General features: G+C 42.1%; 1 protein-coding gene across 4 annotated transcripts in view; it reads right to left on the bottom strand.

Moving 5' to 3' along the window:
* Positions 1-5,976: 5,976 nt before the first annotated feature.
* Positions 5,977-13,356, bottom strand: part of scrn3 (secernin 3) — a 45,334-nt gene continuing 37,954 nt past the window's right edge. For all 4 annotated transcript variants that reach the window (XM_039757659.1, XM_039757662.1, XM_039757661.1 and 1 more), the window contains 2 exons: positions 12,616-12,796; positions 5,977-6,592 (listed from right to left, as the gene is read on the bottom strand). In XM_039757659.1, coding sequence (XP_039613593.1) covers positions 6,437-6,592; positions 12,616-12,796 — 337 coding nt within the window. In that variant the 3' untranslated portion in view covers positions 5,977-6,436. The remainder of the gene's footprint in view (positions 6,593-12,615; positions 12,797-13,356) is intronic.

Here is a 13,356-nt window from a genome sequence, read left to right as displayed (position 1 = left end):
CATTTCAGTTGTTGTTTCCAAGGAATGTGTGCTGCCAGATTTTAAGTTGAGGGTGCCAATCATTTGGCCCCATCCATCCATCCATCCATGTCTGGAGATCTGCGTGGAATGATTAGCACATTGGCCTTTTTTTTTTTTTTTCCTTCTGCTTTTTTGTGTTGTTCCAAATCAAACAAAAGTAATAAATTAGGTGAAGACCAAAGCATTTGAAATTGTAACAGTTTCCTGGAGGAAGTGCAGGGGCACCAATATTTTTGGCCATGACAGTCTGGAGGGTCTTAATCTGGTCTTGCTGTAACTAATTTCCCAATTACGTAGACCGGGGTGCCCAATTCGAGTCCTGGAGGGCCGCAGTGGCTGCAGGTTTTTCATTCTAACCCTGTTTTTGCTGCTAGTTTATTTAATTGACTTGTTCTTGAAGACTCGGACCACTTAATTGTTTTTTTCCTTAATTAGCAGCCAAACAATAATGAGATATAAAATGAGTCAAAACAACACTATCTGAAAATAAAGAAAGATGGAAGTCTCAGGAATGTCCATCTGCTCAGGTCCACAAGACATTTGACCAGAGCTCTTAGAAAAGAGAAAGTCAACAATTTCACAAATGTCTGCCGTTGCACAATGAGAGCAGCAACAAGCCATGGAATTAAAGAACGAGTTTAATTAGCAACAAGACTCACCGCGTGATTAAGCAACTGGTTGGAGTTTGAGGCCCTGACTTAGTTGGTCTTCTGTTGGCTCACTCACTTCACATTTCACTTCTGTTTGGGTGCCGTTAAAGGACAGAAAGTAAGAGGAACGATTAAGAACTTCAGGGAAACATTTTTTAAAAACCAAGTCAATTAAAATTAATTCACAAGAAGGTAATTAGCAGCAGCCAAACTGGCCGCTAATGAAGAAGATGGTTAGAATGAAAACCTGCAGCCACTGTGGCCCTCCAGGACTGGAGTTGGGCACCCTTTACTATGTGCCAAGCTTTTCCAGCACTCACCCCAGCATATAAATCACGTAGTCAGAGATGGGACGAAATTCATACAGAATGTCGGAGCACAGGCGCTGGATGACAACACAGTGCAAGAGATCTTGCCTCAGATCTGCAGGACCACCAACACGTCACTCCAAAGAAAAACTGCATGGAGGAAACTGAGAGCAGATGGCAAAGTGCAGTTTATGAACCGGGAGGTTTCTTAATGAGGGACGCCGACTCCGTGTGTTTGTACTGGAGATTACTGGGTGAATGTAAGCTCATCCATATTTTTCTATCTTGTATTACTCCATATAAATATTTCCATGTATCACTTATCATTTTCTGCGGCAGTGAGATAAATGTATTTGATTCAGTATCATACTATACTTCAGTCCTAACCATTTTATATGAGTGGTATATTTGACATTGTTCTTGTCTGCAACAATTCTGTCTGACGCGTGTGGAATTCATTTTGTAAAATTACCCACCATATTAATACAGGAGAAGGTAGGGTGAAATGCCACCTTTTATTGGCTAACTAAATAGATTACAAACACAAGCTTTCAAGGCAGCTAAGGCCCCTTCATCAGGCAAAGTGTAACAAAGAAACTGAAAAATCCTCTTGCTTTTATATCAGGACAGCAAAGTGATTTCTTTCTTTCACCTTAGGTTTGGAGGTAGCAAAGTGGATAGCATACATGCCCATCAACCAAGAGGCCCGAGTTCAATTCCCATTTATAAACCTCCTTCCACCGTATTAAGTCAGCTGAGCCTGTTCAGGAGGTGCTCTAAGTTAGTGTGGTCCCAGAAGCCCACCACAGCTGCACTTAGCCGTTGTCTTGCTCAGGTCTGCTAAACCTGAAAGGCTGGTCTTGCTACCCAAAATACGCACTGAGACCACATCAGCACGGGACCGTCCAAAGCTCACAGCACCCTGCCACCGACCTCCTGTGGCTTATGTTTTTCTTTGCCGAAATATTTGAAACAAGTTTTAGGTTGATATGACAGCATGTCGTGGTCACTGGGGTGCAGGTTACAATTCCGTTTATTCTTTTTAAGCAAACTTCAACTCCTGACACACTAGATCAGTGTTTCCCAAACTCGGTCCTGGGGGCCCACTGTGGCTGCAGGTTTTTGTTCCCATCGGCTCCTGTTTTTAATTGGACTCCTGGGTTAATTAAGTGAACTGTTTGCCCCTAAGCAAGTTTTGTGTTTTGGGAACAGTATAGAAATTAGAAAACTGGTAAAAAAAAAAATATATATATGAAAGTGTACCAAGCAGTTATATGGGATTAATGTATTTTTTGTTCTTTTTAACAATCTTGATTTTCATTCTATTTTTCCAAGTGTTCTAATTGTTTGTTTAATTAATTTTTTTACCAATTTGTGGGTCTGGCGCTGAAGTAGTTGCAGCCTTTGATTATTTAGTGTTGTTTGCCAGCGTATCTGCTCTGCTCATTTTAATTGTCATTAATAAGAGACAACGAAGGGGGAAAACTGCACAGAGAAAGGGCAAAATATAATGAAATCAACAGAAGAGAGTTCAGCATTTAAATCTCTAGCAAAAGCAGAAATACTTCTAAATATCTTATAATTGTAAAAATCATTCTGAATGTAGAATAAGAGAAAAAAATAGCAGCTAATTAAATGAGATGAGTGTGATCAGGTGTTGTCACTGATTAGGAATCTGGTTGGAACAAAAACCTGCAGCCACAGGGGGTCCCAGGACCGAGTTTGGGAAACGCTGCACTCGATGAGAATTCCAAAAGTTGAAACATCAGCAAAACACGTCGCGATATAAACAAGAATACAGACCGGGTCTGTTTAAAGTCAACTGTCCCATACAGAGAGTAACGTTTTCATCACTGTGTACACTTTGCATGTTTCTGTCAAGATTAAAATTTTATCTTTAAAATATGCTGTCAAGCCATTTCTTTTATTGAAGTTTTTGCAGCACAACCCACAGGAATTCGCTTTTTTGGTGAAGGGCACACAGTGTGTGTTTGTGGGGGGTTTCAATTCTGTCAAGTCAGGTCAGGTCGGGGAGCATGCACTGGTATAGCATGTCGCCGCACCCACCACACAACGAAACAACTCAGGATGGCAACCCTCCAGGCAGACAAGCGGTCCAGTCTCACCCTCCGGAAATGACCCTCTATTTGCCGCAGCCAGGTGTTATGTGGGCGACCCCTTGGCCTGGTCCAGCCACTCGTGTCCCCAACAATGAGGATCTCATGAGCCGGATCAACCTCTGGGAATCGCGCCACATGGCCGTAGTGCTGTAAGTGACGCTCCTTCACAATGCAGGTCATGTGCCTCATTCAGGACTCCATGAGCAACACAAAGTCAAACCAGCGATACCCAAGAATTTTCCGGAGACACTGTACTGAAAGAGTCCAGTCTTCATCTCAGGTCACTGGATAGCGTCCATGTCTCGCAACCATATAACAAGACAGGAAGCACCAGGACTCTAAAGACTTGGACCTTCGTCCTTTTCCAGATATCTGGAGCGCCACACACCCCTTTTCAGCGACCTCATGACCCCCATGCTCTCCCAATCCATCTACTGACTTCATAAGAAGAGTCACCAAAGACAAGAAGGTCACTGCTGGGATAAGTAAACCTCTCAGTGACGAGGACAACACTCTCTCCGCAGACAGACACCCTGCTGATGCCCGTGCCCAAGAGGTCATTAAAGGCCTAGCTGTTTGGTTTTTATCAGGACACTCGCAAGCCCAGATATTCAGACTCCTCCCTCAGTCCCACGAGAGCCTCCATTGACTCCACAAAGATCACAGCATCGTCAGCAAAGTCAAGATCCACGAATCCCTCTTCACCAACAGATGCCCCACAACCGCTGGACCCCAAAACCTTGCCCATCACCCAGTCCATACAAGCATTGAACAGAGTAGGAGCAGAACAGACCGCTGATGAACCCCAGAATCAACTGGGAAAAACACAGAGGTCCTGCCTCCACTCTGCACAGCACTCACAGTACCAGTGGACAGGCCGGCCATGATATCCAGCAACCTCGAAGGGACCCCGTGAACCCTCAGGATGTCCCACAGACATCCCACCAACTGAGTTGAACGCTTTATGACAATTGACAAAGACTGCAAATAAACTCTGCAGATATTCGCGAACCCTCTGTGCCAAGATGAGGCCGATGGTAGACTTCTTAGGTGTAAAACCAGACTGTTCTGGTCAAGACACAAGCTGAAGAAATCCTTCAACTTATTGTGGTCAAAATGGAAGGTCTCTCAGTCCGACCACCTAATCATGGCTGCTAACACGAACATATAAAAAATGGGAAGCTACTACTGGACACCTACAAGGCAAACCCAGCAAGAACACGAGGCCTGGAAGTGATGAAATTGTGTATTTTGAAGTAACTACTGGAAATCATCATTTCTATTTTTGTGTGTCATTGGTGTTTAAGAACCAAGCAGAAAATATTAATTTTTAATCACATCCATATAATATCTTACAGCTGTGAGTTTATCAGATGTTACATGAAAAATGTGAGTACTTTTTTTTTATATATGTTAATTAAGCTCTAATTGTTGACACACTTTATCCTTATTATCTCAATCTTATGAGCTTTGAGGAGGATGAAGAAGAGAAAAGCCTTTGGTCCAGATGACATACCTGTGGAAGCATGGAGGTGTTTAGGAGAGATGGCAGCGGAGTTTTTAACCAAATTGTTTAATGGAATCTTGGAAAGTGAGAGGAGTGGAGAAGAAATGTACTGGTGCCGATATTTAAGAATAATGGGGATGTGCAGGACTGCAGTAACTACAGGGGGATAAAATTGATGAGCCACAGCATGAAGTTATGGGAAAGAGTAGTGGAAGGTCAGTTAAGAAGTGAGGTGATGATTAGTGAGCAGCAGGATGGTTTCATGCCAAGAAAGAACACCATGGATAAGATGTTTGCTCTGAGGGTTTTGATGGAGAAGTTTAGAGAAGGCCAGAAGGAGTTGCATTGCGTCTTTGTGGACCTGGAGAAAGAATATGACAGGTTGACTCGAGAGGAGCTGTGGTATTGTATGAGGAAGTCGGGAGTGGCAGAGAAGTACGTAAGAGTTGTACAGGATATGAACGAGGGAAGTGTGACAGTGGTGAGGTCTGCAGTAGGAGTGACGGAGGTGGGATTACATCAGGGATTGGCTCTGAGCCCTTTCTTTTTTGCAGTGGTAATGGACAGGTTGACAGACGAGATTAGACAGGAGTCCCCATGGAATGTGATGTTTGCTGATGACACTGTGATCTGTAGAGATAGTAGGGAGTAGGTTGAGGAGACCCTGGAGAGGTGGAGATATGATAGGAGAGGAATGAAGGTCAGTAGGACCACCAAGACAGATTACATGTGTGTGAATGAGAGGGAGGTCAGTGGAATGGTGAGGATGAAGGGAGTAGAGCTGGTGGAGGTGGATGAGTTTAAATACTTGGAATCAACAGTACAGAGTAATGGGGATTATGGAAGAGAAGTGAAGAAGAGAGTGCAGGCAGGGTGGAATGGGTGGAGAAGAGTGTCAGGAGTGATTGGTGACAGACGGATATCACCAAGAGTGAAAGGGAAGGTCTATAGGATGGTAGTGAGACCAGCTATGTCATATGGGCTGGAGACGGTGGCACTGATAGGAAAAAGAGCTGGAGGTGGCAGAGTTAAAGATGCTATGATTTGCATTGGGTGTGACGAGGATGGACAGGATTAGAAATGAAGACATTAGAGGGTCAGCTCAGGTTGGATAGTTTGGAGACAAAGTCAGAGAGGCGAGATTGTATTGGTTTGGACATGTGCAGAGGAGAGATGCTGAGTATATTGGGAGAAGGATAGAGCTGCCAGAGAAGAGGAAATGAGGAAGGCCTAAGAGGAGGTTTATGGATGTGTAGGTGATGTGTGTAACAGAACAAGATGCAGAGGACAGAACGATATGGAAGAAGATGATCCGCTGTGGTGACCCCTAATGGGAGCAGCCGAAAGAAGAAGATGATCTCATTCCTGTGCAAGATTTACAAAGTGCTATTTATTTTCCAAGTTCATATAATATTCATTTAACGGCACCTTATTTTAATATTTGCAAACTAGTTAAAAGTCTGATATGTTTGTCTTCTGCTACTTTAAAAGATCAGTTAAAGATTCAGCAAATCAGCACTTATTATGGCGAGATGTCCTAGACATTAATCAGGACTCTCTGATTAAAAAAAGCAGCTCAGTGAGTTTAAGTGATAGAGGCAACTCAAAAAATACAAAATTGATAGAAATACGATGTCATCTGCACCAGCGCTTCCCTTTACTGAAAAAGCAAAAGACTGAATTGTGGTCTTGAACGAGGGAAATGGTCATCTACTTTATGATGCTGAACCAAAACGCCTTCACTGTGAGGCTCACACCACATGAATCTTTAAAGCAAATAAGCAGGCAGCACTTAAAACACAGGTTCATATGTGTTTTCTGAAAGACTCATTAGCTGTAAGCCTTCAGCTCGTCCTGCACAGTGTCCGAGAAGATGTGGACAACTAAGGTCCAGTCCGAAATACTGCTCTGAGCAAGCTTCTCCATTTCTTCAATTCTTTGTGTCTCCAGTGTCATCAACTTCTTCCGTATGCCCTCTCCTCTTTCCTGTTTCAAGACAAAACATATTAAACTTCCATTATTTAAAAAAAAAGCAATGTGAACAAGGAGTTGTTGACCGGGAACTTTTATTTGTCACCAGGTAAGGCAATTCTAGTAACTGAAACTCATGGCAAGAACTGGAGTTTTACTGAACAGTCAGTGTGGGTTCAGAAGGAGGAGGTCGTGTTTTACTAATATGGTAGAATCCTATGAGGATACAACAAAAGGATACGATCAGAGTGGAGCACATGATATTATTTACAGTGCATCCAGAAAGTATTCCCAGCGCATCACTTTTTCCACATTTTGTTATGTTACAGCCTTATACCAAAATGGATTAAATTAATTTTTTTCCTATGAAAAAACGTCTGGTGCATCCTGTTTCCCCTGATCATCCTTGAGATGTTTCTGCAGCTTCACTGGAGTCCACGTGTGGTAAATTCAGTTGATAAGACCTGATTTGGAAAGGCACACACCTGTCTATAGAAGGTCCCACAGTTGACAGTTCATGTCAGAGCACAAACCAAGCATGAAGTCAAAGGAATTGTCTGTAGACCTCCGAGACAGGATTGTCTCGAGGCACAAATCTGGGGAAGGTTACAGAAATATTTCTGCTGCTTTGAAGGTCCCAATGAGCACAGTGGCCTCCATCATCCATAAGTGGAAGAAGTTCGAAACCACCAGGACTCTTCCTAGAGCTGGCCGGCCATCTAAACTGAGTGATCGGTGGAGAAGGGCCTTAGTCAGGGAGGTGACCAAGAACCCGATGGTCACTGTCAGAGCTCCAGAGGTCCTCTGTGGAGAGAGGAGAACCTTCCAGAAGGACAACCATCTCTGCAGCAATCCACCAATCAGGCCTGTATGGTAGAGTGGCCAGACGGAAGCCACTCCTTAGTAAAAGGCACATGGCAGCCCGCCTGGAGTTTGCCAAAGGACTCTCAGACCATGAGAAACAAAATTCTCTGGTCTGATGAGACAAAGATTGAACTCTTTGGTGTGAATGCCAGGTGTCATGTTTGGAGGAAACCAGGCACCGCTCATCACCAGGCCAATACCATCCATACAGTGAAGCATGGTGGTGGCAGCATCATGCTGTGGGGATGGTTTTCAGCGGCAGGAACTGGGAGACTAGTCAGGATAAAGGGAAAGATGACTGCAGCAATGTACCAGAGACATCCTGGATGAAAACCTGCTCCAGAGCGCTCTTGACCTCAGACTGGAGCGACGGTTCATCTTTCAGCAGGACAACGACCCTAAGCACACAGTCAAGACATCAAAGGAGTGGCTTCAGGACAACTCTGTGAATGTCCTTGTGTGGCCCAGCCAGAGCCCAGACTTGAATCTGATTGAACATCTCTGGAGAGATCTTAAAATGGCTGTGCACCGACGCTTCCCATCCAACCTGATGGAGCTTGAGAGGTGCTGCAAAGAGGAATGGGCGAAACTGGCCAAGGATAGGTGTGCCAAGCTTGTGGCATCATATTCAAAAAGACTTGAGGCTGTCATTGCTGCCAAAGGTGCATCGCCAAAGTATTGAGCAATGGCTGTGAATACTTATGTACATGTGATTTCTCAGTTTTTATATTTTTAATAAATTTGCAAAAACTTCAAGTAAAATTTATTCACGTTGACATTATGGGGTGTTGTGTGTAGAATTCTGAGGAAAAAAAATGAATTTAATCCATTTTGGAATAAGGCTGTAACATAACAAAATGTGGAAAAAGTGATGCGCTGTGAATACTTTCTGGATGCACTGTATCTTGACTTTCAGAAAGCATGTGATGAGGTGCCACATGAGAGGGTGGGCATCAAACTAAAAGAAGTGGGAGTTGAGGGTGTGGTGTGTAGGTGGGTGCAGAATTGGCTCAAACATAAGAAGCAGAGGGTGATGGTGAGAGGAACCTCATCAGAAGTGGCTGATGTTAAGAGTGGTGACCAGCAGGGGGCAGTGCTGGAGACATTGCTGTTTTTAATAAATATAAATGATTTGGATAGGAATATAAGGAACAAGCTGGTTAAGTTGTCAGATGATACCAAACTACAGGGATTAGCAGATAATCGAAAATCCACTGAATTATTACAGATCTGTGGCAGATACAATTTAATGTAAGTAAACTTAAAGTGTTACCATGTAGGATCAGAAATGTGAGCTTTAGATACACAATGGGAGGTGTGCAAATCAAAAGTATGCCCTATGAGAGGGATTTAGGAGTCATAATGGACACTAAGCTATTGACTGCCAGACAGTGTTGAGAAGCCATTAAGAAGGCTAACAGAGTGTCAGGTTATATAGCGCCTTAATGTGTGGAGTACAAGTCATAGGAGGTTCTGGTCAGGCTTTATAACACACTGGTGAGGCTTCATCTGGAGTCCTGTGTGCAGTTTGAGTCTCCAGGCTACAAAAAGGACATAACAGCACAAGAGAAGGTCCAGAGAAGAGCGACTAGGCTGATTCAGGACTACAGGGGATGAGTTATGAGGAAGGATTAAAAGAGCTGAGCCTTTACAGTTTAAACAAAAGAAGATGAAGAGGAGACCTGACTGAAGTGTTTAAAATTATGAAGGGAATCAGTCCAGTGGATCAAGACAGTGACTTTAAAATGAGTTCATCAAAAACACAGGGACACAGTTGGAAACTTGTTAAGGGGAAATTTCACACAAACATTAGGAAGTTTGTCTTTAGACAGAGAACCACAGACACTTGGAATAAGCGACCAAGTAGTGTGGTGGACGGTAGGAATTCAGGGACCTTCAAAACTCGACTTTGTTTTTTTTTTTTTTTAGAAGAATTAAGTGGATAGGAAGCAAGTTTTGTTGGTCCGAATGGCCTGCTCTCATCCTGGCTGTTCTAATCCTCTGTGAAATTATGAAATCTTAAAGTGCCATTTGACTTTTTTCAAGAGATTTTTTCAAGTCCCGTGAGACAAGACTTTTGACATGAGATTGTTTCAAGTCCCACCCTCCTCTCACCTCTCATTCGTGTGAATGCTTTTGTCAGACACAGTTCCCGTTCTTTCAGCTCTTATAAATTTTTACATTTTCCTCACTTTAAGTTCCCAATTAAAGATGATGTATTATGTCCAAATCGTATTGATTAATTTCATCCCGAAGGGTTATCAACAGAAGAAATGAGTACATGGGCAATCCTAGCATAGAGAAACGAAGTCAAACAAATCAATGTGAAAACTGTCGATCGGTTACACGGCAAATTGGTTAAATGCGTATCAATAGACTGTGCTGAAACTGTTGGTGGTGGTCGTGCAGAAGATGAAAACATCGACTTACAATATCCCATAGAATATCTACAACTGTCTGGGCTTCCTCTGCACGCATTACTGTTGAAAGAAGGATGTATCCAAAAACGGTAATGTAGTACATCTTCAGGGCATAACATCAGACAACAAAGGAGATCTTGATATGCCATTCGTATTAAAACGGTAAACATTTGCCGTTAGAACAGATTTTGCAAAGACAATTATTTGAGAGAAAGAAACAAAATTCTCTCACAGGCAGTTACACGTTGCGTTGTCACAATGCAAGTCCAAACACAGAATCAAAATTCATTGCGATATTGACAAAAATCAAATTCAAAAAATTGTTTTTACTGAAGTTTTACAGTAAAAGTGTACATCCATGTCCTCGTATGCGAGTAAGCAGGGGGCAAAGCTCCCTAGTATTTTATAAAGAAGAAATTAATATTTATTTTTAAATACATGAGTTAGGTGGTGACATGTTACTTGCTGACGGAGGTTGCTGCAGTGTTTTGATTTTCCTTTACTCTGAGGAAATCTACTGAATCTTCCTTCACATTAGCCAACCAAGTGCCCATATTGAGCATTCTGAACACTTTGAAGACGAGGTACGCGTTAACTCGATTGAATCTGTGAAGACGTGGCGTACACTTTGGCTCATACCTCAGTATACAGACAGCCACTATAGTCGTAGACAGCATGTTGCCAATCTCTGCAGCTGCGTCTCAGTTACTTACTCCAATGCTGCCATCTAGTGGATAGCCATAACATTTTTTTTTTTGGACACGGCAGCTTGTGGAAAATAGTGTCATAACTACACAAGGCATAATTATGTCATCAAAAAAGGGTATAATGCTGCTGATGTTTTGAAACAACTAGATTTGTTGCGAGATGAATATTGTGATGATAACAACAATGATGAAGATAGTGACAATCAATTAGATGATGTAGGCACTGGTACTGATGTGGATTGCTGCCTAGAAGATGTTTCTTCATCACAAATGTTTCAGCTTGTCACGATTGCCAGCACTATGTGGACATTCTGGTGTTTTTTGAATGCAGACCATCACCAACTATCAAACGTGTTGTGTGGACACCGCAAACAAACGCGCTAGATTTGTGCTTCTAAGGCTGCACTCTAGTGCTGCCAGGCTTCAAGTTCTCTCATTCAAATGCCGGCCCTTTAGTCATGTTGATGGTGAGAATAAATAATTTCACGTTTTTCACTGGATTTGTTTAAAAATAATAATAATGATAATAAAACAGCTGCTTTCTAATACATTTCTTTACATTTTTACAAGTTTTGATAAGAGTTAATTATTTATCATACAGTGGAACCTCGGGTCACGACTGTAATTTGTTCCAAAACTCTGGTCGTAACCCGAATTGGTTGTGTCCCGAAGTAATTTCCCCCATAGGATTGTAAGTAAATACAATTAATCGGTTCCGGACCGTACGAGCTGTATGTAAATACTAGGCTGACCCGCCTTTTAAGTTGACCACTTAGGCAATTCAATATGTAGATCAATTTGATATTTTATACAAACTCATTAATTTGGTTATATTGCATTCGAGCGGTATTACTTTAATACTCGTAGTTTCTGTTATTTTTGTGATGAAATTTAAACTTTTTTCATATTGAGGTCGCCCTTTTGAACCCCCCTGATATTTACTACGCAGTGAGGCATTTGTACTCCATCAACATTAATTATTTCCAGAGACATAATTTTGTCTATTTTTCCAGCACATCGCGCACAAAAGCAAGGGAACGATGGGAGCACCAGAACTCTGCTCACATCATGTCGCCTACATAAGCTGCAAGTAGTAAGTCTGTGATAAGCGAAATACCGCTACACTTTCCACTCACGGGACGGAAGAACAATCCCGACCGCTTTTATATAGTAAGAAAGAAGAAGAAGATATCGCACAGTCTGGAGTAGAAAATCATCTTTTACCTGGAAAAACGAAACTACAAAACTACAAATCCCATTGTGCATTGCAAAATGGATGGGGCGTGTGTGAAACTCTGCGCCTGCGTAGCACTCACGGGACGGAAGGACAATCCCGACCGCTTTTATATAGAAAGATATATTTCTATATCTGGTCGTGACCCGAAGTAATTTCCTGCATAGGATTGTATGTAAATACAATTAATCGGTTCCGGACTGTACGAACTGTATGTAAATATATATATATATTTTGTTAAAGATTTTTAAGCACAAAAATAGTTAATTTTATCATAGAATACACAGCGTGATAGTAAACTAAATGTAAAAACTTTGAATAACACTGAAAAAACCATTAACAGAGAAAACTAACATTGCAAGAGTTCATACTACAGTCTTATGAACCGCTCGCTGTAAACAGTTTTTTTTAACAGGGATAAAAATGAACATTTGAAAAATCCTTAATTTATACAAAAACTAACCCTGCATGAGTCGAGTTCTGGCATGAAGGAAGTGAGGAGGAACTGGGCGGAGAGGAGATTACAGTTTTGAGGTAAAGTCCCTGTGCGCGATGCACGTCTGACCGAGAACAATGTACTGTACAGGGAGAGACTGAACACGTGCGGAAATCATCGGCGCATACGAACCGGAAGGGAAACTGGCTTGTTCGTCAACCGAGTGTGTGGTCGTTCCGAGACGTTCGTGACCCGAGGTTCCACTGTATAAGCAAAGACCTGAGCTGCGGCATCCTGGTAATAAATGGCCCAGCAGTCAGTGTGTTAAATCCGAGCAATGACAAAAAGTAGGTGTTTTTTGGGGTACATATACACACCTTCGTGGTCTCCATGATTGCCGCTGCTAATTCATGTTTCTTATATAAGGCATGCCTGCGGTCAGGCTTTGATTGAAAACGGGGCCTTTTTTTGACAGGATCATCAGGTCCGAAGGTGGGAGAGCAGGTTTCTTTCAGTTGTCCAATGCCTTGTACAAAAACAAAGGGCTTGAAGACAGACCTAAGAAAAGATCAAGCAAAGGTGGGTCACACAAAACAAAAACTTACTGCCTAATAAAGTAGCCGTTTCCTTTATAATGATCAAATATTATTGTACCCTTAGTGTCTTTAAATCTGACTCAGTGCTGTGCCTTCCTGTGACCTGATTTAAACAGCCGTTTTTAGATGCCCTGTCAGATTTTTCACACCAAACCTTTTTTTATATTAATGGACCATCTTCAATCTGTAGTGGCTGATTTTTAGAACACATAATATGAAGGATGCTGTCTTTTGTTTGTTTTTAATAGGTTGTATCCTAACAACGTGGCCTAAATGTAAAAGTATAATTCACTAAGGTATACAGTAGGTCAAACTGACCTGAAGGACATGGCAGTGTTCAAAACTGGTAGCAACGCTACAAAACGTTCACTCCTTTTGTAAAGTTAGATCGCACTATTTTTATCACAAGAGGGAAATTTTGCTTTTTACAGAATCTCAAGAAATATCACCAACAGCAGCCTAGTGCTGTCAGCGTCCCTCAAATATTCACCAGAATCGCTTAAAAGAAGAGAAACATCTTCA

This window comes from Polypterus senegalus, chromosome 6 (genome assembly GCF_016835505.1).
Source record: "Polypterus senegalus isolate Bchr_013 chromosome 6, ASM1683550v1, whole genome shotgun sequence".
NCBI classification, from domain to species: domain Eukaryota; kingdom Metazoa; phylum Chordata; class Cladistia; order Polypteriformes; family Polypteridae; genus Polypterus; species Polypterus senegalus.
The sequence above is the reverse complement of the archived record's forward strand: the minus strand, read 5'-3'. Positions and strand labels throughout refer to the sequence as shown.